A 26560-nucleotide genomic window follows, 5' to 3' on the forward strand; every position below is an offset into this window, starting at 1 on the left:
ATTGAATTCTTCATCTCAGATAATAAAAAAGAAAGGAGATGTTCACTAAAAGGATATGCTTACATTAAATTACTTATTGGAAATAATTTGTATAATAAAAGGTATATTGAAAGTAACTCTTCATTTTTTAATGAGAAAACAGCCTTTAAGGTAATGTATTTTTTACCTCAGTTGCAATATATTTCTTGATGTATATATCTTGAAAACATTTTAATTAGTTTCTAAATGCATAAAAAAATTCTAGGATTCAAACGGAATTTTAATTTAAAACTGATTAAATTTAATATAAAACTGAATATTTACATGCAAATTTATTTTTTAAATTGTTGTTTAAGACATCCATAACAGTTTTATTCACATAAATTAATATATTTTCTAAAAATACATAAATATCTTCATCTAATCCTCTTTTCTACTTAATCACTGAAGCCCCCCAAAAAATGTTATGTATTTTCTTATACCTTAATCACCACTCCATTAGATATTTAATAATTGATGGTCCTTGCTTTAATTTAATTGCAAAGTTTATCCATTAACTATGTAAATATTTTTGTACTGTATAAATTTCTAATCTTTTGGAATACGAAAAGATGACACAATTTTCTTTAATGATGAATGGGGTATTATGTTTCTCGTAGAGAAGATTGCTCTAACTATCGATTACGTTGGCACTGCAGGTTTTTTAATCTCACCCAAATTTGATTTTAAAATCTCTGTTATGGCACTTTTCGACTGCACGTAGCCTGGAAATTTAAGTGAATTTTCCCCTTCTCCCCCCTTTTCCCATCACTCTTCGTCCTCTCCCCCCCCCCAAAAAAAAAAAAACTCATTTTGAATAGTTGATCATGAAAAAGCTTCGTACGAGTGAAAAATATTCACACCTGTTCATTTACATAAAACTTTAAAAGAAAGTGAGAGCCAAATTAAAACACCGCTCAAACATAAATCAAGAATCAGATGACTTAAGAAAGAAGAAAATAAATTAAGCACTTCCGTACTTCAAAATCTATTCCAGAGCTGGACCAAAGGTTACAAGCCTGGCGGAGAGATAGATTGTTGCTGATTCATCTGCTTGTCGCCAGTTCTGCAGTCTCTTAAGCGGTAGGTTTTGAGAATTTGAATTAGCTTTGTTTCTATTTCTGTAAAGCTCTGTGGTAAAGCATACAAATTAATTACAAATGAACAATTCTACAATAATTTTAAACATGAAAAAGAGGCTGACATGTTATTTGTAAATTACGGCAAGCGTAATGAAAAACGTCATGCAAGAAGCTTTATTAAATGTCCAACATAAAACTACCAAATTTGGCACGTGGTTATTTTTTGGATAATAAGTGTTAACTATAAAAAGTTTTTCAAAATTTAAATCAGATTTTAAATTAAAAATTAATTGAAATTTTAAAGTTTCCCCTCAATACCTACAGAGCATGCATTTATATAAAAACCCAATATTTTTAAATATATGTTAGAGCAATATTTTTAACGTTATTCAAAATGGTATTAAATACATTTTTTGTGCACACTTTATCACAGCTAGGCAATTTAGAACACGTCTCAATCTTTTCAAATAATAAATATTGTATGTGTGTGTGTCTGTGTGTGTTTGTGTTCAACAAGAATGCTTGACTTACAGCTACTAAATTTGTACATATATACTTTTAAAAGTAGGAATATGTACCTCAAAGCAATTTTTTTGAAACTGTAATTAGAATTTTAATTAATTAAAAATGAAACTAAATTTTGGCTTTTTTCCGCAATAAATTCCTAGAATATTATTGCTCAGAAATAATTTCTACACTATTTCAAAATTTAAAAAAATGTTTTTAACTATACCAATGTAACAATCGTGCGATTTTTTAAAAAAATTATATCAATAAAATTTTTTTAAAATTAATTAAATTAAAAATATTGCTTAATTTCCAATAATATATTACCTAAAAGTCAAATATGTTTCTTGTTTCACTAAATATTAAATCACGTGATTTCCTTCCATTGTTATAAGCGGGCTTCTGTTTAATAACTGTACAGCTTACAAAACGATTAAAAAAGTTAAGTTATAAAGTTGCGAAATTTAGAAAAGGTATTTATTACTATTTTTAATAGCGTTATGGTGTCATGGGGTTTGTCTCCATTAGAAAGGTTTATGAACACAATAAACAGAGCATATCTATGAAAGAACATTTAAAATAACACTGATTTGATTACCTGATAATTTGGGAGAATCAAGGATATGAAGTTATATCAGGGCGAATTAACTGCAATTAAATAAAAGAAGTATTCTTGACGAACTAACTGGTCGCCAAAGGCGATGTTTTTAAAATTAAATAATAATTAAAGAGTCATGTTTAAAACATTAACATGCTTGGATATTTAATTTTAGAAACTTAAATCTCCGTTATTTTTTATTTTAAGCCCTTATCTCAAAACCATATAAAATCTTTATTATATCATTCTTATATTGTACAAGAAATTTATCCAAGTACATTAATTATTGTTTGCTAACTTTTAATAAAAATGTAAAATTTTAAAATTTTTATTCGCTATAAATTAAAATGTAAAAACATAGCTACCCGAACAACTGTGTTGGCATAATCGGATTGTTACTGGACTGCTAACCAAAAGGTCCCAGGTTCTATCCTAGAGCGTCCCTTACAGCTAAATTGGTGACCTCGGACGCTGAACCTTCAACCTTCGTACAGCTGTTGTGGCGCCACCCACAACTAAAAGTCGTCAGACTCACTTGGCGCAGCAAAGTCGTCAGACTCACTTGGCGCAGCAAAGTCGTCAGACTCACTTGACGCAGCAACTCTAAGTCGCCAGACACACTTGGCGCATTATCACCCAACGCGCTCGCCATAACGCTTGGCGTTATTCAAACTGGGTACAGACCCATTAAAACGACAGCTACTACTAATATTACATCACCACTCAACGCCATATCGTTCGTCTCCCCTTCGACTCACTGGAGGGAGAGTACTGTGGTGAATAGCATATAAGCCAGTTTTAACAGCGCTTCTACCCGAACAGCTGTTTTGGCATAATCGGATTGTTACTGGACTGCTAACCAAAAGGTCCCAGGTTCTATCCTAGCGCGTCCCTTACATCTAAAAGTTTTTTTAGAGGTAAAAATCGAAAAAAAAAAAATACTACAACAGAATAAAACAAATTAAAGTCGGACTTTTTTCATTGTACTGTAAGCTCTAAAGAAGGTTCATTAAAGTTACATAATAGCATAAATAATGATAAACTAGTTAATGCATATGTATTCGATAAAAAAAATTAGTTTAATTGAGAAAAAAAAAAGGGTTATAAAAACTTTGAACGAATAGAAAGGAAACTTAATATTTGCTTCAAATTTTTTCAGAAAATTTCTTCATTATAAACTTCTAATTCTGGTCCGTTTTGTATTACCGTTGTGCTCAAAACAGTGGAGGCATTCGCATTTTCTTTAAACTAATTTTAAAATATTTTATTTTACCATTTTCATTACTTAACAACTTTACTCTGCGTTGTCTTATGTTGGTCGAAACAAAAATCTTTTTCTTGTTTTCAAATTATTCAGAAAATGTACCTTATTAATACAATTTTCATTTAGAATGTTTCCCATGTCATTTATTTACAGCTTTTCTGGTTCGCCCTCCCTCTCATCTCAAAAAAGAAAAATGTTCCAAAGTATTTATAGGTCAGATCCTACAAGAGTTCTCAGTAAATTAAGAATAATTAAAAACTTGATTATGATATCATTATCATTTTTGTTTCTTAAAACTGGTGATGAAGGACTCATTATGCTACAGACTACAATGAATAAAGAAGAAGGAATAGGAACCATTTCTATGGCTGTAACCTTCGTCAGTTATGGATTAACATCACTGTTGTTTTCCAGTTTTATTGTCAAGAAAATGGGCTCGAAGTATTCTCTGCTCTTGGGTATTACGTCGTGTTTGCCTTTCATTGCCTCCAATTTTTACCCGACATGGATTACCTTGCTACCAGCCACCATTTTTAGAGGCTTAGGTAATTCTTTGCTTTGGGCATCGCAGGGCACATATTTTAATGAATCTTCTGTCTTGTTTTGTAAACTTAAGAATGATAGGAAAAAATTCAAATGTACATGCCGAACCAAATTATGAAAATGTTGGTATTAATAAACAGGCCGCTACGTTTGAATCAGATGGACATAAAATAGAACAGCTCTCAGCATCTGATCTACTGAAGGAAAAAGATAACAGTCCGGATTCAAACCGAAGCAGTACCATGCACCATCTAGATACCTCATCTATTAGACTTACTGATTGCAGATATGAGAATAGTCTTTCTGAAAATAAATTATTTCCGAAGGTAAAGAATACAGAAACAAAGAGGAACAACAAGGACAATAACTTGAAACTGTTTAATGATTCGGTAATTTCTAAAGACAAAGAAAATGATGCCAAAGAAAGAAACGAAGAAATGTTTGTAGATACTATTTCCGAGAAAATTAATGACAGTCAAGAGACAGCGAAATACCAGTCTTATGCTGATTCAACTAAGGCACTCTTTTTCGGCTTTCATGGTATGGTATATCATTGTGCAACTGTCTTCAGTAGTTTAATCAGTTATTATGTTCTCAAAACAGGTGACAAAGAGTATATCAATAGCACTTCAAATTATTCATGTGGAGCAAGCTTTTGTAGTGCAAATGAAGAAGATTCTAATAACATCATAGCTGATGTGCCGGATGGTACACGACATTTATTAATTGGTGTATGTATAACATGTGGTATTATAGCTCCGTTGTTAGTTTTGCTGTTTTTGGACCGAATTGCTAAAAGGACACGAAGTGCGAAATTCTCATGGCACCATCTCTTTGCAACTATTAAGTACATTAAGAAGAAAAACCAGCTTCTTCTGATACCGTTTACCATAGGCGCTTCACTTTGTAGGGGATTTTACATGGCTGATTTTACAAAGGTAATTTTTTTTAACTTTTTAACCGCATGATTACCACCTAAGACTGGTTATTAAGATTATATTATTATTAATCTATTAAGATTATATTATTCTATTAAGCTATTATTCTTCTTCTTATTATTATTAAGATTATTTATTAAGACTAGCTAAATGAAAAAGCTCAAATCTTTTATGTGCATTTCATGATGATGTATTGCAAAGGTTGTCTATTTTTTACTTATAGATTCGAATTTTTTAAATTCAAATAATTTCTGGTTTTTTTTATAAATAAAACATCTATGATTTTCTTAAGGGAAAAAACCTGCTAATAATTTCGTAAATACTTAATACCTGAGAAAGTAATTTGATGGGTTTACAAAATAGTCATACAATCATTGATTCGAATTTAATTTATTCTAATAAAAGAGGTAACAAAAGAGGTAATTTCTGTAATTAAATTTTAAAACAAATAATTAAACAAAAGAATAAATGCTCCATGAAGAAAAAGAATTAAAAAAATGCTTCATAATGGAGTTTTTTTTTTCTTTCTTTTTGTACAATTTGTGCAAACTGCCGAAGCGTATTATATAAATTTTTCTATATCTTAAGGCACTATTATTCATTTTCGGGGATAGTAGAATTCTTATTAACCACTCTGTTTCTATGGTAACTTCCAAAGTTGTCTGTTTTTTACATATATATATCAGATTTTACAATTAAAGAAAACGTTAGAGAATATGATACCATGTAACAAAAAGGCACTTACTATTAGCCAAACTTTCGTAATTTCAACTTGCATGATATCTAATACAAGTAAATGTTAAAGTCTAAATTTGGCTATCTGATATCGATGGACCTAGTAACGTAACGTAATTGGCGTACAATAGTAACGTTAAACGTAACTATAGTATGTCAATGCTATGCGAAGCGTTCTCTGAGATAACACCTTTATTAGAGAATATTGAGAAAGTTTTGGAAAGACTTCTCCCATTGATTTCTCACTATGACTTTAATATCACTTCTCATGGTTGGTATTTTCATGAGCATAGACTTAAGATCAGTAACCAGATGTAAGATTCTATGTGATTTGTGATATCTTATGTTTAAAATTTACATAAATACCACAGTTCTACTGAAATGAGGTTTGTTCTGATGTTGCTACAAGTAGGTTTCGCAATTTCCATGGTTATGTGCTTCTAAATGTTTCCAATCCTTAATTTTTATGCATTGATAGAAATAGCCTCATTTTATATCAGTATATCTGCGCTTTTATTTTCAGTCTTATATTGCATGTGCCTGGAGTATATCCCACATCGGATTGATCACCATCATCTATGGAATCACATCTGCTTTGTCATCTTTGTTTTCTGGCGTGGTAATCAAATACGCCGGGAGAAGATTCGTTATGGTTCTGTGCCATATCATCACCATTGCAAACCTGGTCTTCCTCTATTTCTGGAACCCAAACGCACAGCAGCCATACATATTTTACATACAAGGTGGCATCTTCGGTATGATCGCAGGCATATTCAACTCACAAACTAAAGGTGGATTAAAAATTCAATATCGCATACTTTTTTTATCTTATAGTTATTATTAAATAATGATCAATTAATTAGCCAATTGTATCATGAAGGTGAAAAGAAATATGAACTTTTGCATGAATTTGGATTCGAATGATGGATGATTTCGATGACGAATCGAACAAAATTAGTACACATGTTAGTACATGAAGAATTAACTACGCTATATATATACGCAGAGCCTACATTTACCCATATAGGATAAATGGAATCCATATATGCATCTATAACTTTGGTTGCAGTAGATGTGAAGCTTTTATATTGATAATGATAACTTTAAACTTTAGGGCCGGGATAGCCTGGTTGGTAAAGCGTTGGATTCGCGGCCCTTGGGTTGCGACTTCGAACCGAAGATTCCCCGCGTGTTTGGTGGCTGACGCGCGTATAAGTCTGTCGTGGTCACAAAGTCCTCCATGTCGAGAGCAATACTACTGGGGGTACTGGACCAGGGGTGATCGTTCTCTGATTCCAGCCTAAATTACTATCTGTGGATGAGGGAGTGAAATGCGTGAATCAAGTCCGCCCCGTAAAAAGGGTTGTGACGTGTGTGTAGCTAAGTCGTTCTCTTGGCCCTAGATGGCGCTACAATGAAAACAAGAGACGCTCCCCCGCCGGCTTAAAATCGCTCTCTTCGTAACAGTGGGCTTGTCCATGGCAAGTGCCGTACGAAACAACAGCAACTTTAAGCTTTATCTTAGATTTGATTTCGTCATGAAGCCACACGTTTTTTCATACAATAGTTTTTCAGCATTTGTTTATTAGCATTATTTTTTATTTTATTTTGAGAGCCTTTTAAAAACTGAGATGTTTTTTAAACGAAAAATGAATGGACTCTGTTTAACTTGGTGAAACTCGATGATCAATGTATTGTGCGGGGCGGGGAGAAATTTAGAGCGTGGGACAATGCGTCCCACTACTACTATTAGCTGAGATCATTTGGTCCCACTAATATTCTAACTAAGAAAGAAAAAATATGTTGTCGTAATTAGGGTTGCGGGTAGTTGTGTTTGACTCCAATTATTGCGATATGTTAGAAAAATAATTTTATGTACTTTTAAACTTAAAGAAATTAAACAATTGATTTTGACTACGCTTCACCGAGGCGAATGCGAGAGAGTTCTGAAGAAAAAGAAAAAATAGCTTTTGAAAAGCATCGCGCGTTTCAATACCCGGATGATGGGCAGCGCGCCAGTTCCGTATGATAGGCATTCACTACAATGTATAACAATAATTTTTTTAGGATTGTTTACACAAAATGTTTATAAAATAACTTATGTGGTAAGATGCAAAGCATTGCTTGCAAAATGAAATATGAGACATTATGCATAAAGTTTCTTTTCTCCTTGGCTTCTATTAAGGTTTGACTAAGCAGTACAATATTCAATGAATTTTAAAAATGGCGAAATTCTACTGATTTTTAAATTTTATTTTGTGGGTCATATGAATATAGTTGGTAGTCTAAGGTATAATAGCCTTCTTGCACTCTTCTTACTCCACTAGAAACCAACAAGAACCCAAAATCTGAGACAAAATACTTCAGATGAGTCCGAATGTAGAAATTACAATAAATATTTAAAATATCACTAACTTTAGAAGTATAAAAATACTACTTATTTTAAATAATAGCATATGGACTTATTACAGTCCTTATCAATTTTGGATTTACAATTCGTTTCTCGACATAAATGAAAAGAAACGTTTGGAAAAGGTAAGTAAAATGTTTGGTTTCATGGTGAAACATAGATCTCTAACCGATTATGGAAAGAAAAAAAAAGACGTAAGCTCACTTGTTCTATTGTAGAATAGGAGTTCTGTCGTGACTTTCCGTTACCCGCCCCACATTTTTTTCTCGTATGATTCTGGATTCAATTTGATCATAAGTATTTTTTTGTTTAAAATTTCAGAGTTAAGGAGAGAGCCTCCCCTTCATTCCTTTCTAGATTATTTGGCGTTTTTCAGGTTATGTCATGATTATTAATCTCCATTATAAATAAGACGTCAGAATTTCGCTAAGATGTTCGCATTCCTTGGTTTACTTGGCGATTGTAAGCCAAAATAGCCAAACTCCATTGTACATAAGATACCAAAATGCTTGAAGATGGTTGGAAACGGTTCGGAATTTGTGGTTATTTACCCCGGAAGCAGAAAAAACAAGCACCTAAATTTGATTTTCCAATGAAGAATCTGACGAATCATCTCAAGGTAAAATAAGGATTTTATTTATAAACATTTACTTCAAAATAAGGATTTTGATGAAATTTCATTGATGCTATAAGCTTGTCAGGACTTTTAACTGTTAAAAAAGTTGCCTGGGAAAATAAAGTTCCAGGAGAAATGTGAAATTTGAATTTTATTAAACAAAAATACTATTCGAAGATATAACTTCCCTTACAAATTCTTCACTCATTTTCATCTTTTTGACATTACTTTCTAAAAAAAAAACAAAAAAACTTTAGAAAAATTTTGTTTATCAAATTAAATTATGTGCGACTCAAAAAGGTTTAGCATTTATCCTGCGACTGCTCCGGAAATAGAAAATTTTTTTAGCGATGAATTTAGTTACGGCTGTTAAACGATTACCCAGTTATAATTGAGCATATACAAAATAAGCCAGTAGTTGAATAATATAATAAAATTAATTCAGAATTTATTTCCAGTAAAACTCTGTAGAATTTTACAGCAAATGTTATCTTAACGAACTTTTGAATAATTCTAATATTTTTAAAAATTATATTATTTTAAATCAAGTGGAATTTCTTATGATGAATTCAAAATCAAACCTCTTTTAAAGAAGATGTATTTTTTTCCTTTTTAAAAGAAAACAAACCAAAAAAATGTATGAATACCTTTACAGCCATAAATGATTCTAAAAATTTCTTAATTCATTTCAGCTTTTTATGGTATTCTCTTTGAAGGTGATGAAGAAACGGCCTTTTCGAGTTGCAATTTGTACACTTCGATTGGATGGGCCGTGCCTTTCATATACAATGATTTCTTTTGCGTTTCTGTGAAAATATACATTGTCCTTGCATTTTCTTGTACAGGACTCCTTGGGTATTTACTTGTTGAAAGAAGTTATAGCTTAAGAAACAAGCGAAAGAATTCAATTAAATAAATGTACAAGTGCTGCATGATTTTTGTACTAAATTCATCTCATTAAATGCACATAATTTCCTCTGTTTTTCTGTCATTTTTTTTAATAAAAAGAATTGTGAGTTATTAAGTCGATCCTTTCATAAGCAATTGTTGATGCAGTTATTTCTATACATACATTCTCATCCTCCTATTTTGGCTCTGCTCTTAAAGGGCCTCACGCCAAAGTATAGTTTACTCTTGGCTCAGCTGAGTAGCTTATTTGAGGTATAGCAGGTAGTGTACGTGGTCTCGGTTAGAGATGCATAATCCACGATTTTTTGAATAACAAATAATATTGCTTTTGTTATTTTTAAATATGCGTTCCAAATATCTGTTATTTCAATCATATTATTAATTAAAAATTATTACTTAATATTAAATATAAAATTTATTAATTGTAATTAATACTTAATTTACTAATTTAATTAATGTGTGATTGAATTAATTTATCTGTTTCAGCTTACTTCTTAAATTTTATTTTTTTTCTCAAAACTATTTATTTAATTTATTTATTAGAGTGAACAATTTTCTGGAAAAGATGAGTTAAAAATATATGTCATTTCTTTAAAATGTTTGCTTTAGTCCTATATTCTACCAATAGATGGCGCCAGCAGTAAACAGAGTACATGTAATCAAAGTCAATCATGTGACGAGCAATTAAAAATGATCTGTATGGAATAGTGCATCATCAAATACGAATATCGGTCACTCCCGTAAAGTGGAGCGGTGACTTCGCACTTTCCAGTGAAGCCTCGCACTTTCCGGTGAAATCACCGCTCCGATAAATTTCAGTGATATGCAATTCAATGATACGATACGATAATTCCAATAACCGGTCCGTTCACTTTTCAATCCAATCACAGATTTCTTTCGAGAGCTTCCATTGGACAGATCGTATCGATTGTTACTTTACAGTGAAGTCACCGCTCCGGCAAATTTCAGTGATATCGTATTGATTGTTACTTTCTATCGTGATCCAAAACCTGTAATCGAAATATCACCAATAAGATCGTATCAAGGATTTGAATCACACCCCTCTTTGAAAAGTATTGATCACTTGTATTTGTGACTTTTTGATATTGGTTACGTAATAACCGCTCTGAAAATATTCATCATCCCTAGTCTCGGTACCATAACAAGAGGCGCCAAACTATTATGAATTTAAGAAAGATATATCCCAATCCCCTTTCCTTAGATCAAAGTTCTCAAAATTTTAGAAAAAAAAAAAAGTGCAACTAATTTTGAAAGAAATTCGTACACATTTTTCATATCCTGATTTTATGTACTAACTAGATTAACTTCCTACTTAAATTTTTAAAATTCAAATTCATTTTCTCATTATTAATTGAAAAAGTTAAAAATTCTGTACAGATAAATTAAACTGAAAATAAAACAAGGAAGAAGTTTGCTCTCATTTTTTAAAATAATAGATATCGAAGGAATTTTTACTTCCCACTTTTTCTTTTTTGCGTTCGTTATTTTTTCTCTCCCTGCTCCCCTCCAACTTTTAAAATGTGGGTGAAAAGGAGGATCTGTGCAGTACACATTTTTTTTAAACCAGAGTAAATAATTGACTTTTTTTTTTAAAATCAAAATGATGTCCTACTGCTACTATGGCCGTCTCTGGGAATATATTATTATCGCCAAGAAATAGCAGAGATAAAAACAACAATCACTTCTATGCACGTCGGATTCTAACATGTTTCCTTTACAAATTGTATGGGACATAACTTTTAAAATAAATAATAACTTTAAAGGGAAGGATATTTTTGTCGAGATGTAAAATATAAAATATAACGTACTTTTTCTCGATTTCTTATTGGCAAAATTTTTGATAATATTTGCATCATCTGTAATTTTTGGAAATTTCTATTTCATCAGTAATTTTTGCCAATTTCTATTTTCAGAATCTACTTATTTGAATAAGTTCTTGCTCATACAATAATGTTTCATGATTCCTTAATGGCAAATTGCTCATCGGGATAATTTTTAATCTGTTTTAAGTCTGAAAAATAATGTCATGACTTGCAATAGTCACAGTAATTGTTGAAAAACTTCTGACAATATTTAGGAATGAAATGTTTTAACCATTAATTTTAAATGAAGAGTAACAATTCAAATTGGTATCGATATTAACTATTGATCAGGTGAGTAATGGGCGGTTTTCATCATAAGTTAATAAAAAGTTATTTCAGTGCTATTTAAATAGGGAATTAAAAGTATAACAAGTGGAATGTAATTTTTACTACACGTAAAAGAGAATATGTGTTTGTATGTGTATGTGTCAGAGCAGTAAAGGACAGGCCATTTGATTTAGAGCGATCAGATTTATCATAGGTATGTGGAAGTGCACATATGTGTTATTAAAATGAAAGTATATAACTTAGAGTTTTTTTTTGTTGTTGTTGAAATTTTAGTTACATAAAGACAAAGAGAAATTTTGTTGTTTTCGCTCAATAACTCCTCAGAATACTAGTTCATAAAACTGTTTTTGCATCATTAAAAGAAGATTAAAGAATGTCTTTTTAGTGATCAAATTAATTGTAATGCAAATTTTTTTCTGAATTGGCAACTTTTAAATGTCTTTTGAATATTTTTAAATAATTCCATTGTTGAACGGAAATTCACACCATTTTCAGTGCTCTATCAAATATCGCGGGATTTTCTTCAATTTTTCAAAGCTAAGGAAGAAGGATTCTGTTTAAAATCAACGTAATTTATATGAAGAATAAAATAATTAAGTAACTGTATCGAGAAACATAGAAGAAGGATTAACAGGATAGTTACGTTTTTAATAACCTCATGATGTCATGGAACTTGATTTTATTAGGACTGCTATATACAGAATTAACAGAATAGTATAAGGTTTTTGAAAGAATTTGACTTTGATGTCTTCCCTAATTTTATGCTTGAAAACATTATCTTAAAAGAAGAGCGAACATTATTACTGGCGAAACAACTTGTCCTCCTAGTGTAAATAAAAAAGAAAATCTTAAACACCTTATTATATTAATTTAAATTGTTTTACCATTAAACTAACCAATGTCCATGGAATCATTAATAAACATTTCTTTACACAAAAGTAATAAGATTAAGGGTGAATTCTCAAACAATTCAAAGAGGAAATAAATACTTGAATCCTCTGAATTAGATTACAAAAGAATCGAAATTAATATATATTGGATTCTGTTAATAGTATCAATCATCTTTGAGAAATAAAGACAGAAAATCGCAGTATTAAAAACTAATATTTTGCTAATAGGTTTCATGTAAAGAGAAGAAACAATTTAGTTTCCTGTATATAAGAATTGATGCTCAGGTGGCTCAGAGAAAGTGTTGTGAATCTTACCATCATATGAATGTCTTCCGAAAAACAAGAGAGTTCCGACCTCTAAAATGAATTAAAAAGGAAAAAAAAAAAAAAAACCCTCGTGTTATCACCCTCACTTTTTGTGTGATAAATAAAAATAATCATGCTAAAACAATTTCTCAATTTAGATGCTACAAAAATATTTTTGAGTTTCAGAGCATCGGCATCCTTTGAAGGACATGCATCCTTTTTAATGCACCAGTTCTACCAGTTGACGAGTGAAAGAAAAAGGAGACACATTCATAAAGGTGTGGGAGGGGAAGGAAGACGAATGTTTATAATTGTTGAAATGAAAGAAAGCTGTTGATGTGTAATTGACCGAAAAAAGTCTGAAGTAGGATCAGTGCTATTACAACTGGCCAATTATTATTTCTGTTATATTTCGAATCTGTTATCTCTCATAATCAATCAGCTCATAGAAATTTTATAGCGCCCTCTATCGATAGTATATTGAACTATAACGATGTTTCCCCCATAAAAGTGATATATATATTTCAAATACTTTAATATATTAATTTGACAAAAATTCTTGAAAATTCAAAGTTTGATTGAAATAGAGATTACTTGGTACAGGTACATAAAATAACTGTAAAAATTGTAGTTAAAAACTAATATAAAATAATAAATAATATGCATCTCTAACGCTCTCACATGCAACATGCTTCCGTGCAGACAGAATATTATCAGTAATCGTGTTACTCTATGTTGCTATGGAAAATTTCCATACTACTACAACTTTCATTCTTTACTTGTAACCAATGGGGAAAAAGAAGCGCGCTATTTTGGTTGGAAAATGTAAACATTGTGTACATGTTGATGATTATTATTAATAAGATTTTTGAAATAATTGCTATGTAGCTATATCTTTGCTATATCTTTATAATTAATATGATTAGTTTATGTTCGAAATATTATATTGAAGAAGACATATTTAATCCAAATTATGTTGCCTACTAATTCCGAAAAAGAGAAACTGTTTTCAAAGTCAGTTTGTGTCACTGTCAAAGATGGAAGTTCCATACAATGCCGGTAATTTTTATTATAATTTATTGAAGTTTTATTTTTCATTGACATACTTTTCTTAGGGTTCATTATCGAAGAAATAGTATTTTTTTAATGTTGAAGTGTTTGCCTGTGGGCAACATTAGTATCCTCACTGTCTATTTTACAGTCATTTAGTTCTTAATGAATATTTTATAAAACTATTTTCGTTCTTTTATGATTCAAATATATATTCCATTGGTAGTTTTTTGACATTTTTCTTTGTGTTTTCCTATTTCATAAAAACGAATCTAAAATGCAAATACTATTCTTGCTAATAATTTGTCTACTATATTTTCTTTTAACATATTCCATAGCATTTCATCCGTTAAGGCTGTAGAATTGTCGATTTTTTTGTTGTTGTTGGAAAAGCTTTCTCATTTTCTATCTTTTGCTTTTTTGTTCGAATATTCAATGTACAACAACAGCACTTGTAATGAAGAAAGAGTGCAGAAAATGGGACCAATAAAATAACTCTTTGCTAAACATCAGATTGGAAAGTAAAAACCACTTTATTTTTATTGAATTAATCGATGGTTCAGTAAAACTTTCTGCAGCTCTGGTATCTTGATTTTTTAAAAATTATTTTTTAGTTATTTTATGATCTTAGCTTGGCTTTCACATTTCTTCAATAAAATCACTTCTATTTAATGCCTGTTAATATTTTTAAAATGCTCTCGTTACGAAAGAAATATATACCAATAATTTTCTTAAATGTATTTAAAATGATCCCAATTAAAAACCTTGGGCTATTCAGAGATAAAAGATTTAATTGTACTTTACCACTGCTTTTTCAACACTGTTATTTTTTTTAATTGCTTGCAAGAGTTTGTTGACAGGATTAGGAAACTTTCTCAGACTTTTTTCTATAATTTTTATTGCAAATTCTTTTAACTGTCTAAGTATTAAATTTCTGATTTAAAATAGTAAAATTTTATATCTTAAGCAAATAAACATTTTTTGGATGAATATATACTTGTTAAATATTAATTGTCTGTGGCACATTTTTAATTAGTATATTCATTCATTCTATATAATTAAAAGCTATTCAACTCACAAAATCATATAATCATATATATTATGTTATGAAAAATAGCTTTTTAAAACCTTCTGAACTTCAAATGTATACATAATTAATATATTTGGACACATTTTATTATTAAATTGATTAAATATATTTTAATTAATGGAAATATTAATAACTTCTATTATTATTTCTGTACTTCTGGATATTTATGATCCCCTGTTCATTTCCCTATTTTCAGATTAGGCCAAGATTACCAAGCTCCATTATATACAATGCATATATTTGGACACATTTTAGTATTAAATCATCAAAACAAAGTTTGATGTTAGTAACTTCTCTTAATGATATTTTCGTATATTTTGTGGATATAAAAGACCTATTACACATAAGGCAACCTTGACAATATTTTTTCATTTGCTTGACGATAAAATTCACTGGATCATTAATATCCACAAGTTCCAATTTTTATAATTTCACAATCATTTTAAATATATATCACATTTTCTTTATTGACTATTTGTTTTATAATATTTCTGATATCTCTATATAATTTATTTGAATAACAAATGTACTATTTCTGAATATTTGATTCAGAATGCCTCTGGAATTTTTCAAAAACTAAAAACTAATGAATTTTTAAAATTATTTTTTAAAATATAAATTATTATTTGTATCATTACTGTTGTCCTTTTTTTAAAGGAATTTTAAGTAATTAAATAAGGAACTAAAAAAATTACCTATATCTACATTTTTTTATTTGGACAAATCATTTTAATTAAACAACTAACATTTTAATTAATGTTAATAAATTACTTAAAAAATAATTTTCGTATTTATTTTTTGCATTCACGTATGCGTATTTGCTTAATTTTTATTTAAAAAAATGCAAAATTATATTATTAGTATATTGTATACATTATTTTAATACTAGTCTAGAGTTTAAAATCAAAAATTTCTTTTCTATTTTAGAACTTCTAGATTGCTTTTAACAGTTGAATGGCAAGAGGCACCAAGTTCTTTGCACAGACAGGTATTAAATATTTTGTTTTTATATTATTCAGCTTCATTTAGCTGGATATAACAATGAAGTTCCCTGTGTTATTCTTGTTTAATGTTATCAATTCAATGAAAGATTTGCAAGATCACAGGGTGTCGGAAGATAAACATTTTCACTAGATACTGTCTATAGCATTCACTTATTGCTGAATCATTTTTTATGCTGATTTAAAATCACTTTTCATGTTCACAATTCTTTGAATATAATAAGTAAATTTATTTTCTTGATTACAATTCAAAATTTCAATTTAGAAAAACTCGTAGAAAGTTTTTTATTATGGAACAATCCTAGATAATATATTAATAAATATTTTTAAGAATTATTTTATTTGTATAGCATTAACTTTCATTTTGTTTAATGGAATTTGGCATCTATAACAAAATAATTTAAATTTATGGAATTTTTACTGTAGCTCAAAGAAATTAAAAAGACATTGTTATACTCCTCAACAGTGATGAGATTGCTCATAAATTCCCATATTTTTTCATAATGCACTATATAGTGTCCCATATATTGTCATGAAGTAATAATGCTTTTGTTATATTACTTAGGAATTAGAATTAGATTATTAATTTCACCTAGAATATTGCAATGTATAAATGATGAAAGGTTTTTAAAAAGATAATTTTAGTTTGGAAAGTACATTTTTGATTTTACTAAAAAAATTGCATTTATTATATTTTTGTTTTGTATTTTTTTGGTAAAAAATAATTTATTTTCTTAACTTTTGCTCAGGAAAAAGCGTATAATTTGTTTAAAATATTTTCCTTTCAAAAGTTATTTTTAGATTTTTTTTAAATAAATGTTTATGTTCTAAAATGAGAAGTCTCCTCCCCACTTTAAAATATTAATCAAAATATTATTAAGATAGGGGGGAAAAAACCTCAAAAGTAAATCTTCTTTTTATATTTTGCACTCATATTCTTTATGTTTTCATAAAGTTTTTCTCTGTGATTTTCTGAATTTGTTGTTTTAATCTGTAATGTTTGAACAAATTTCTCTAATCAGTTTTATTTATATTCATTTTTAGGAACTTTTGATTACTTTAACAGACAATAATGATCCTTTTTTCCTGTACCATCTACAATTGTCAGAGGAAGATTTTCAAATGTTAGTATTCTCATTTGTATTTCTTCATGTTGATTATTTTTATAATTTCAGAGTATCCAGCTAATATATTTTATAACAATAATACATTACAGGACTAAAACTGATTATTATATTAGGTACATGTTACAATTACAGGGTATTGATGAAGTTTTGGTGACTTTTATTAAGAAATGCAATGTGGTGTAGATCTTAAAAAGCTTAATATAAATCTTATGTAAATAATACTATGCTTATAGGGAGAGGGCACAAGGTTGAAAATTCAGTTCGGGATGGGAATTAGTATAATGCTCACACACGAAAATATTAAAGTGCAATAACCAATCAATTTCGAGAAAATTACTCTCAAACTTTCTGCATAACTTATATACTAATAATGTATTGCTGTTGCCAAGGTGCAAGACATACAGTATATAAGGAACTTGCATAGCATTCAGAAGACCCAAGTTCAATTCTGGCCTAGCAATTTTTGCTTTTTCTTAATTATTTTTTCTAATTTACTTCAGATTAATTTAACAATTTACAAACAGTGTTGATTAATATGTTTTTCAATTTTTTTATGCAAAAATAAATATTTGTTCTCCTAATTCATGGATTATAATTTAATTTTTAGAAGAAAAATAATTATAAGTATGAATGCATTTTTTAAATATTCAGAATTACTTAAATTAACAATTTAAAGAAGGTTTCAATTAATATGATACACATTTTCATTTGGGAAAAAAAAGCATTCCCTTTAATACATAAGTTATAACTTATTTTTTAAAAGAAAAATAATTTTATTCATGTACATTGTTCTTTAATTATGACTATATTTTTAATTTTTAAATGTTATAATAATAAAAAATAATTTTAACTATAAAAATATTTCAAAATAATTCTTTTTTATCTTAAAATCATTCATAATTTTAAATTTTTTGATTTTAATAATGATCAATTATTTATAATAACTCAACAAGGTTGTATTTTTATCGGGAATTAAAGAGAGCATCTGAAATAAATAAAATTATATCGGCAAACATTTTAAATGCTAATAATTGAAAATAAAAAATAAAAAAAAGGTGTTAAGTATGGAATTGTATAGGCAGATGGTTCAAAATTTTCAGTAACATACGATATGCTTTGTGTGTAGCCCGATTTTCTGAAGAAAGACAAATATTTTATGAAGGTATATGAAATTTGTTTTTTATTGATTCCTTAAGGTTTCTCTTGTAGATAATCATTATTTATGAATTTTGCAAGATGTCAAAATATATCTATCTTATTAGAAATGTTTTTATGATAGCTACCATTCTGTTTCTTGTATATAATAAAAAAATAATGAAATATTTTTATAATGTCATTAATTTGATTAACAATTATCATCATTTAAATTATATATGTAATTATTTTTCCTGCTTTAAAATAAAAATTATAATTCAAGTATTAAGTGGATGAATATTTATTTCTGAGGGAGATTTATTTTTAAAACATTTTGTTATTGATAAAAGAGTTGCATATTAATTAAAACTCTGTAATTTTATTTAAATAAATTTTTAAAAGAAAAACATTCATATCTTAACATTTTTTCGAAAATTATAATTCAGGTATTAAGAGAAAGTACATTTATTTTTCTATATAAATATTAGTATCATATCAATTGAAGCCATCTTTAAAATGTTAAATAATTCTGAATATTTTAAAAAATGCATTCATACTTATAATAATTAAAAAAAAATGAAATTATAATCCATAAGTTAGGAGAATAAATATTTATTTTTGCATAAAAAGATGAAAAACATATTAATTAAAATTTTTTAAAATTGTTAAATTAATTTGAAATAAATTAGAAAAAAAATAGACACAATCAAAAATCCTAAAATTGGGTTTTCTGAATGCTTCGCCAGTGTCTTATCCACTATACTAATTTAACCTCGGTAATATGACATATTACTAGTATATAAGCTATGTAGAGAGTTTGAGGACCATTATCTGGAAATTAATTGGTTATTTAGTTTTAATATTTTTGTGAGCGAACATTCTAAATATTTACTACCATTATACTAAATCCCATCACAAACTCAATTTTCAATCTCATGCCCTCCTCTTGTTAATATTTTTTAATGGCTGGAAGCATTAGTTTAAATAATTTACATTGATTTGAATTTCTGCTGAAAAATTACTTTTAAATGGTAATAATTTTTAAAAATTTAATAAAATTGCTATTATTTTTTTGTTTGTTCATTTTTTAAAGGATATTTTTTTAAAAAAATTATTAAAATATTTGATAATATTTTTAGGTTGAAAACAAGCCAGGGTTTATTAGTTGATTTTTCAGCTTTTCCACAGAAATTTATTGATTTAATTGAAGTATGCCTTGCTGAAGAAAACAAGCCTCAACCAAAGTATGGGATTTTTTTTTTTTTTTTTTTTTGCTGATATTTTTAAATATTTTTTTTATTTGAAAAATGAAATATCATGTTTATATTTTACTTTTTACAACTGATAGTTTTAAAAGTTAGGAATCTGTATTTAGTTAATATTTTCTCTTTGAAAAAAGAATAAAGACAACCCATAATAAAATGGTAACATGTAAAGTGTAGTTTGTTAATGTAATATTGAAATCCATTGTGCATTTTGAATTGCTAAAATTGTAATTTCTTTGCTGTTTGAAATATTGATTTATTGTTTGCATTTTTTTAAAATGAAATCCAATGCATACATTACAGTTCTGATAAATTTATGATTTTTATTTTAGTTCTTAAACTTTATTGGTTTATATTTTTTTTTCTATTTATGTTGAAATTGCACATTTTCATTTGCACTATTAGAGTAAGTTGAATCTAAGTTATATTAACAAGTTTTGAATTTATAATTATTTCTTATATTTAATTAATATTTTCATTAACTGTAAATTATTATTTTTTTAAAACATTAGATCATAAAAATACACATGAATGTATTGGAAAGTTCTTTATAAATAAGAGAAAACAATGCTGAATGGAATATATGCTAAAAAATTTTCCATTCAGCTATCATTATCAATTTTTCTATTTAGTAAGTTATATTAGTGAAATATTCACATTTTTCTTTTGTATCATAAAGAGAAATGCCACTTTCTTTTGTTTGTCTTATAAAATGTAAACAGGGAACCAGCTCGTAGGGTAAGATGTTAGTCACCATATGCTGTTGTATTTATGTTACTATGATGCCATGTGCATTGTTTTTACATAACCTTTCACAGTTGGTTATCAATTTGTCAAAATTACAAACTGGCTTATTTCTAATCTATAATAAGTCCTTTGTTATTTAAGCCATTCACACAGTCTGTTACTTGCAAAAAAAAACCTACAGCATTATGGAGCCACCACAGGCTTGCATAATTAATGCCATGTTGACAACTTGGGTCCATGGCTTCATAGTTCTGAGTTGCACTCAAACCCTATGATCAGTATATACTCTACTTTTACCAACTGGAATTGTGACTCATCAGATCAAGCCTCGGTTTTTTAATTGTCTAGGACCTACCAATATGGTAACAAAGCCTGGAGAGGCATTGCAGTTAATATTGTACTGTTAATAAAGGCACTCAAATCAGTCTTTTGCTGCCATAGCCCATTAAAGCCGAATTTTGCTGCACTGTCCGAATGGACTCATCTTCTGTACGTCCCTCATTGATTCCTGTGGTTATTTCAGGCCTATTTGTTAACACTGACAATTCCATGTACATGTTGTTGGTCTCAGCCATTAAGTGCAGGTAGTCGGCCACTGCATTCTGCATAGTATTAGGTACTGGCTGAAATGTGATATTCTTGACACACTCTTTACACTGTGCATTTCAGAATGATGAATTCCCTAATGATTTTTAAAATGGAATGCTCCATGCATCCAGCTGCAACTATCATTCTGCACCCATTGTGTGGCCATAATCATGTCAGAAACCTTTTTACATGAATCGCTTGAATATAAATGAAAGCCTTGCGAAAGCACTGCCTATTTATGCATTTTATACATGATATCACTGCTGTCAGTATATTTGTATCTTGTCCCTGCCGCCCCATGACTTTTGTTACCTCAATGTACCTGCATATTCAAAATATATCATAATTCTTAGTAATACCTTTTAGGCATTTTGGAATTTTAAATTTTCTTTTCTGGTTTAAAAGATTCTGTTTTCTTATTTTTAAAATGATTTAAAACCTCACAATAGCTTTTTCTTGTTCTTTATTTTTAGATTTTTATTGATGTTTCATATGAGTGATAAAGCCGGGCATTTTGCATCATCTTCTCAGCTAGACATTGTGGAAACAAATCCATTCAAACACTTGACACATTTGTCTCTGAAATTTGTTCCAGCTACTGATTCTACTGTAAAGCAGTATTTGGCTACTTGCTTTAAAAACCTTAAGGTAAATCTGGAAACATATTTTATTTCTATTAGATGATTAACTAAAATGTGTTTGTTAGAATTTCATTGTATTTTGAAATTTATAGTATGAAACACATGTTTTGCATATAAATCTTTATTATTGTGTGTGAGCTAGGCAATTCTTTGCTCCCAAATATATATATATATATTGTATGTAAAATTTCAAAATAATTTTTATCCTGTTTGGATTTTTGGAAGTCAGATATTTAAATAGTACATGCTGAATATTTTCTCACTATCTGCATTTACTAAAATTGTTTTTAAACAATTACAGGACCTAAAGCTTTGGTTGCTGCAGAAAGGATTAAAATTATTAATCCTTAAAAAAAATTAAATTAAAATTTTATAATTAAATAACTGTGGGCATTTCAAATGGGGAAACTACAAAGGAAGCTGGCTCCCCCTCCCCTAATTTAATTACAATTGGTTTCAGATTGCTACTGAATTAATCCTAGATAACTTAAATATACTTGTTTTTAATTATTAATCTTACTTTGTAACTAATTATTAAAAACAAGTATATTTTATATTATCGTTTATTTGTTCCAAACAAATTAACATAATTTTAAAAATGAAAAAGGAGGTAAAAATTAGCATTTGCATTCTTGGCAGGTATAAAAAAAATGTGGTCTCTATGAATAACTTTATTGTATTAACCTTCTGTATTTCTTAGATGGATAAGAAGTATTAAATGATGCTTGTTTGCAATACTTTTAGTTGTGTCTTCTATTAACCAAATTTGTAAATTTGTATTTTTCCTGATATTAATCCATGAGAAATTTCGAATATGTAAAGAAGAACTAAGCTTTTCTCTAATATAGCATTTTAAACCATGACTTTTTTTTAAAAAAACTAATGAGAACAATTGCATTTTTTGGCTTTATTTTCCAACATAAATATTTGTTAATATTTCTATGGTATACTATACAAGTTTTTTACATTAATAAGATATAATGTGGATTTTAAGGTGTGTAAACTTGCATCATTTCAGGATGAAAATTATCAACTTCACACCAAATTGAATCAATTAAATCAAGATTATAATGATCATGTATCCAGTAGTCGAGTGGCTCTTGACCAGAAAGTACAAGAACTTGAGATGGTGCGGAAACAACTGAGTGTTGAGTTGTCCATGATGGACAGCAAGCATGCCAGAGAACTGCAGGAGGAAAAGGATAAATTTCTCCATGTAAGTGTATTTCAATCTTTACGAATAAATTACAAATTTTGTGTTACACTTAATTTTTTCTATTACTTTTCTTATTTGTTTCTTATAAAAAATACAAATATTGCACTAGAAGTTACTTTTTCCTTCTAGTGGGGAAAAAAAAAATTGAAAACAACCTTTGTATTGATGTTGAACAAAGTAATTAATGTTTTATGTTCATGAAATATTATTTTTCTTCCCTTGTATTAAACTAATAGATAGTTTTGCTTTCCTGTTTTATTTTTATTTCCTCATGTGATATTGTTACCATAGGCTGTAAATTGATATAGTGTAATGTGGTTGCCATATTGCTTGCAATTGAAAAGAATAAGCAAATAGAATGATCTGGCAATGACTTAAATAGTGAAGAAAACACTGCATACTTCTTCATCAAAATCCCCTTTGTAAAATGGTGTTCCATATTTCTTCTATTAGTTAATTTACAAATTTGATATGTTTCCTATTTTTTATTACAATTTTAATCCAATTATTGTGACTAAAAATAAATATTTTTATTTCTTAAAAAAACATTTATGTTGTAAAATTATTCAGTGGATTTTTTTTCTTTAGTTAAATGTTACTGAGCAGACTTGGTTACAAATTAAAATAAGGCTGAAATAGCTCTTTTATATTTCATATAAATAATCTATTATAGAAAAAGGTCTTATTAAACAATTATTGTTTAAAGTATCTGATATGATATAGGTATCTTTAATTTTTTAATAAATGTATTTCTTTCTCTATTTTTCTTTAACTATAATTTTAATGAATTATGAAACTGTGGAATTTCCTTAGATTTATTTAACAAATTTATATATTGCATATAAATATAAGCATAAGAATAAGAATTTACAAGAATATAAATATAAATCTTGTTTTTCTATAACGATGAAACAGAAAATTTTCTTCTAATTTAATTGCAGAAATAAATAAGATTTCTTTGTCTTAAATTTTTTTTATTTATATAATCCTTTTTAAATACAAAAAAAAAAATGTTTATGTTGTTTTGATACAAATTATTAAATGAATAATAATGGAAAAATATTAGAAATGAAGTTGAAACACAAAAGTAAATTAACTAAACAAACATTTGTACTTTGTGTAAACCATTTTAACTGTAAACTTTTAATTTGTTTGAAAAAAAAATTCATTTAAAAAAAAATAAAAACAGATTAAAATTTTACATAGCTATGTTAGATGAAAACTTTTTTATAGCAAATAAAAACCATATTAAAGATTTTATATATATAAAAAAAAAATTCTGAAAAAAAAAATACAATTTTTAAAATATGTGCATTGGTTTGATTTATAGGAGGGTCACAGAGTATCTGAACTTGAAGTTCTTAACCTCTAACCTAAGCAGGATTGAAATAAACTTAACAAATGGTTATGCATTATGAAAGTGATAAATAGATACATTGACCTGTAAAGATAAAATATTAACAATATTTTGAGAAAGAAATGGGGAGGGAAAAGAAACAAAACCCCAACAGAATTTACATGAGGTGTTTTTAGCTAAATTGGTTCAGAATCATGAGTAGTAAAGCAAAAATAAGGCTTTATAATGAATAAAGTGATGAGACTTCTTGATTTTTCTTGAAGCATAGAGTCGTATCGTTCAATTTCTTTGACAGCCATTATGTGCATTGGTAACTCATTGATTTATATATTTATTAGATCAGAGTTATTTTGAAATTTCCTTTAATAGATCAACAAATGATGCATTTTCCAGTAAATTTGAAAAAAATTGATTTATTGTTCCATTATATATAATTTTTTATTCTAATTTATTAATTATAAAATATAAACCCTTGTTAAATTAGTGTAATTCTCAAATAATTTTAAAATATTTAAGAATTGAAAATAAAATGTTTACATTTTGATAATTTTATTTGCCAAAATTTATTATTATAATTTTTTGTCTCTAATTCCAAAATTAAATCATTGTGTAGCTATTTTATAATGAAGAATTATCTTGCCTAGAAACAAAAAGAAGTAGAATCCAGGCTAGAAAAAGAAAGGAAAGAGCAGGAAGATAATTTTCGTAAAGAGACTCAAAGATTGGAGGCACGAGTTACTTGTCTTTCTACTCTTAATAAGGTACTACTTCTTCTTAAATTTGCATTCAGTTAAACTGTTTCAAATTAATACTTTGTAAAAAATTATTTATCTAGTTTATTAATATTCCTATAAACATTTTTTAAGAAATGAACTATATATTCATTGCATTGTTTGGTAGTGGAATTTAATAATAAACATGGCAAATTTTCTACTAAGTAGCAGCCTAGTTGCATTGGATTGAATGGTGCTGCTGGTTGGCCAGTTAAAAGCTATTGTTATAATAATTATTAAATAAATTTGTAAGAAACACAAATTCTCTCATTTATGAAATATTTGAACTACAACTTGTTCTTACATTAAATTATTAAAATCTCTATCCTTTAAGTTAAAGTATAATTAAGAACTAATTGGTAATATTTTGAAATATGAACTTTTCATTTAAGTTTTAATGTTATATTTGTTTGAACTTTATTATTTACATATATCATAATAAAATACTTTTCATTTGTAAGTAAAGAAATCATTGCTTAATAATTATGGTTAATTTTTTGTGGTCTTTTTTATATGCAATATACATAATAAAATTGACCAATCTAAGAGGCCTTACATTGATTAGTGTTGCAAAATGCATAATCCATCATTAGATGACAATTCCATAGTTTTGTCCATGCACTCGCCGAAAGTTTTGTTTCACATTGAATTTGATTGTCTTATTTTTTTCTTTTATTTATTGTTATTATATAACCTTGCAAATCATATTGTTTTTTTTTTCTTTTTATTGGCTAATTCCTGTCTGTTTGTATCAAAATGATTTGTTTAATTTGTTTATAATTAGTTTGATAATTCACTAATTGATAATTAAAAGCAAGAGAATTTTTTAAAAATATGAATTTCCAGATATATTTCTTTTTAAGGGGGAAAAATTAAAAAAAGCAGTTTCCTTCGTCTGATAGTTAATTAAAACACCAAAATAATTTAAATAAAAAAAAGCAATTTAAAGGGATGCATATTGTTTTGGGAATGATAGTTAAACATCTTTTTTCTAATTTAATAAAATTTTTATAATTTAATAAGATTTTACATAATTAATGCAAATGTTTCTTTATAATGTAGCATTTGCCCAGGGCATTTGTGTAGTTTGTGATAATATTAAGTAAGGTGTAAGAAACTTGTTAGATCTCTGAATGTGATTAGGGATTGCAATACCGAACCAAAATTACAATACTGGTATTCGGTATTTTTTAGATCTTAATACCGGGATACCGGTTTTAATACCGGTATTAGAAATTTTAGAAAAAGAAAGAAAACGCAGCTGTTTCTTTGTTTTATTTGCCAGTTCTATTAGAAAGGGTAAATATCACAAAAAATAATTTGTAACTTATAAATTATAACAGTATATAAAGAATCACAAAAAAAGTAAAGAAATATCTTATTTATTTAAATCACAAAAAATTGTAAATATCACTATTCAGTCTGTGGTACTAATACAAATTTTTGAAATGTGATCTTAAAAAACATAATGCATCGATTGTAATGTCATTAAGCCTGAAAAGTAATTTTGAGCAAAAATTACTAGCTGTCGAAAACGCTCTTTCGGCATCTACGATAGTTAGTGGTACTGTTAGCAATGCGCGA

General features: G+C 28.0%; 2 protein-coding genes across 2 annotated transcripts in view; both read left to right on the forward strand.

The window, feature by feature from the left end:
* Nucleotides 1–1059: 1059 nt before the first annotated feature.
* Nucleotides 1060–11573, forward strand: LOC129972178 (UNC93-like protein). Its single transcript, XM_056086211.1, has 5 exons — nucleotides 1060–1101; nucleotides 3623–4950; nucleotides 6209–6476; nucleotides 9404–9566; nucleotides 11555–11573. The coding sequence occupies exons 2-5, from the start codon at nucleotides 4054–4056 to the stop codon at nucleotides 11571–11573; spliced, it is 1347 nt and encodes a 448-aa protein (XP_055942186.1). The 5' UTR covers nucleotides 1060–1101; nucleotides 3623–4053.
* A 2211-nt stretch (nucleotides 11574–13784) lies between these two features.
* LOC129965824 (spindle assembly abnormal protein 6 homolog) overlaps nucleotides 13785–26560 on the forward strand; it is a 32336-nt gene continuing 19560 nt past the window's right edge. Inside the window, exons 1-7 of the mRNA XM_056080040.1 lie at nucleotides 13785–14046; nucleotides 16055–16115; nucleotides 17173–17252; nucleotides 19529–19633; nucleotides 21463–21637; nucleotides 22649–22846; nucleotides 24848–24964. Of these exons, the coding sequence (XP_055936015.1) occupies nucleotides 13961–14046; nucleotides 16055–16115; nucleotides 17173–17252; nucleotides 19529–19633; nucleotides 21463–21637; nucleotides 22649–22846; nucleotides 24848–24964 (822 nt within the window). The 5' untranslated portion in view covers nucleotides 13785–13960. The remainder of the gene's footprint in view (nucleotides 14047–16054; nucleotides 16116–17172; nucleotides 17253–19528; nucleotides 19634–21462; nucleotides 21638–22648; nucleotides 22847–24847; nucleotides 24965–26560) is intronic.

The sequence above is a fragment of the Argiope bruennichi genome, chromosome 1 (genome assembly GCF_947563725.1).
Source record: "Argiope bruennichi chromosome 1, qqArgBrue1.1, whole genome shotgun sequence".
NCBI lineage: Eukaryota > Metazoa > Arthropoda > Arachnida > Araneae > Araneidae > Argiope > Argiope bruennichi.

What these genes read in the sequence shown, in the direction of transcription:
- LOC129972178 (XM_056086211.1), top strand. Translation starts at nt 4,054, where the DNA reads ATGAATCTTCTGTCTTGTTTTGTAAACTTAAGAATGATAGGAAAAAAT. An exon ending in ACATGGCTGATTTTACAAAG is followed by an intron (nt 4,951 to 6,208) that starts GTAATTTTTTTT and finishes TTTTATTTTCAG; the next exon opens with TCTTATATTGCATGTGCCTG. An exon ending in ATTCAACTCACAAACTAAAG is followed by an intron (nt 6,477 to 9,403) that starts GTGGATTAAAAA and finishes AATTCATTTCAG; the next exon opens with CTTTTTATGGTATTCTCTTT.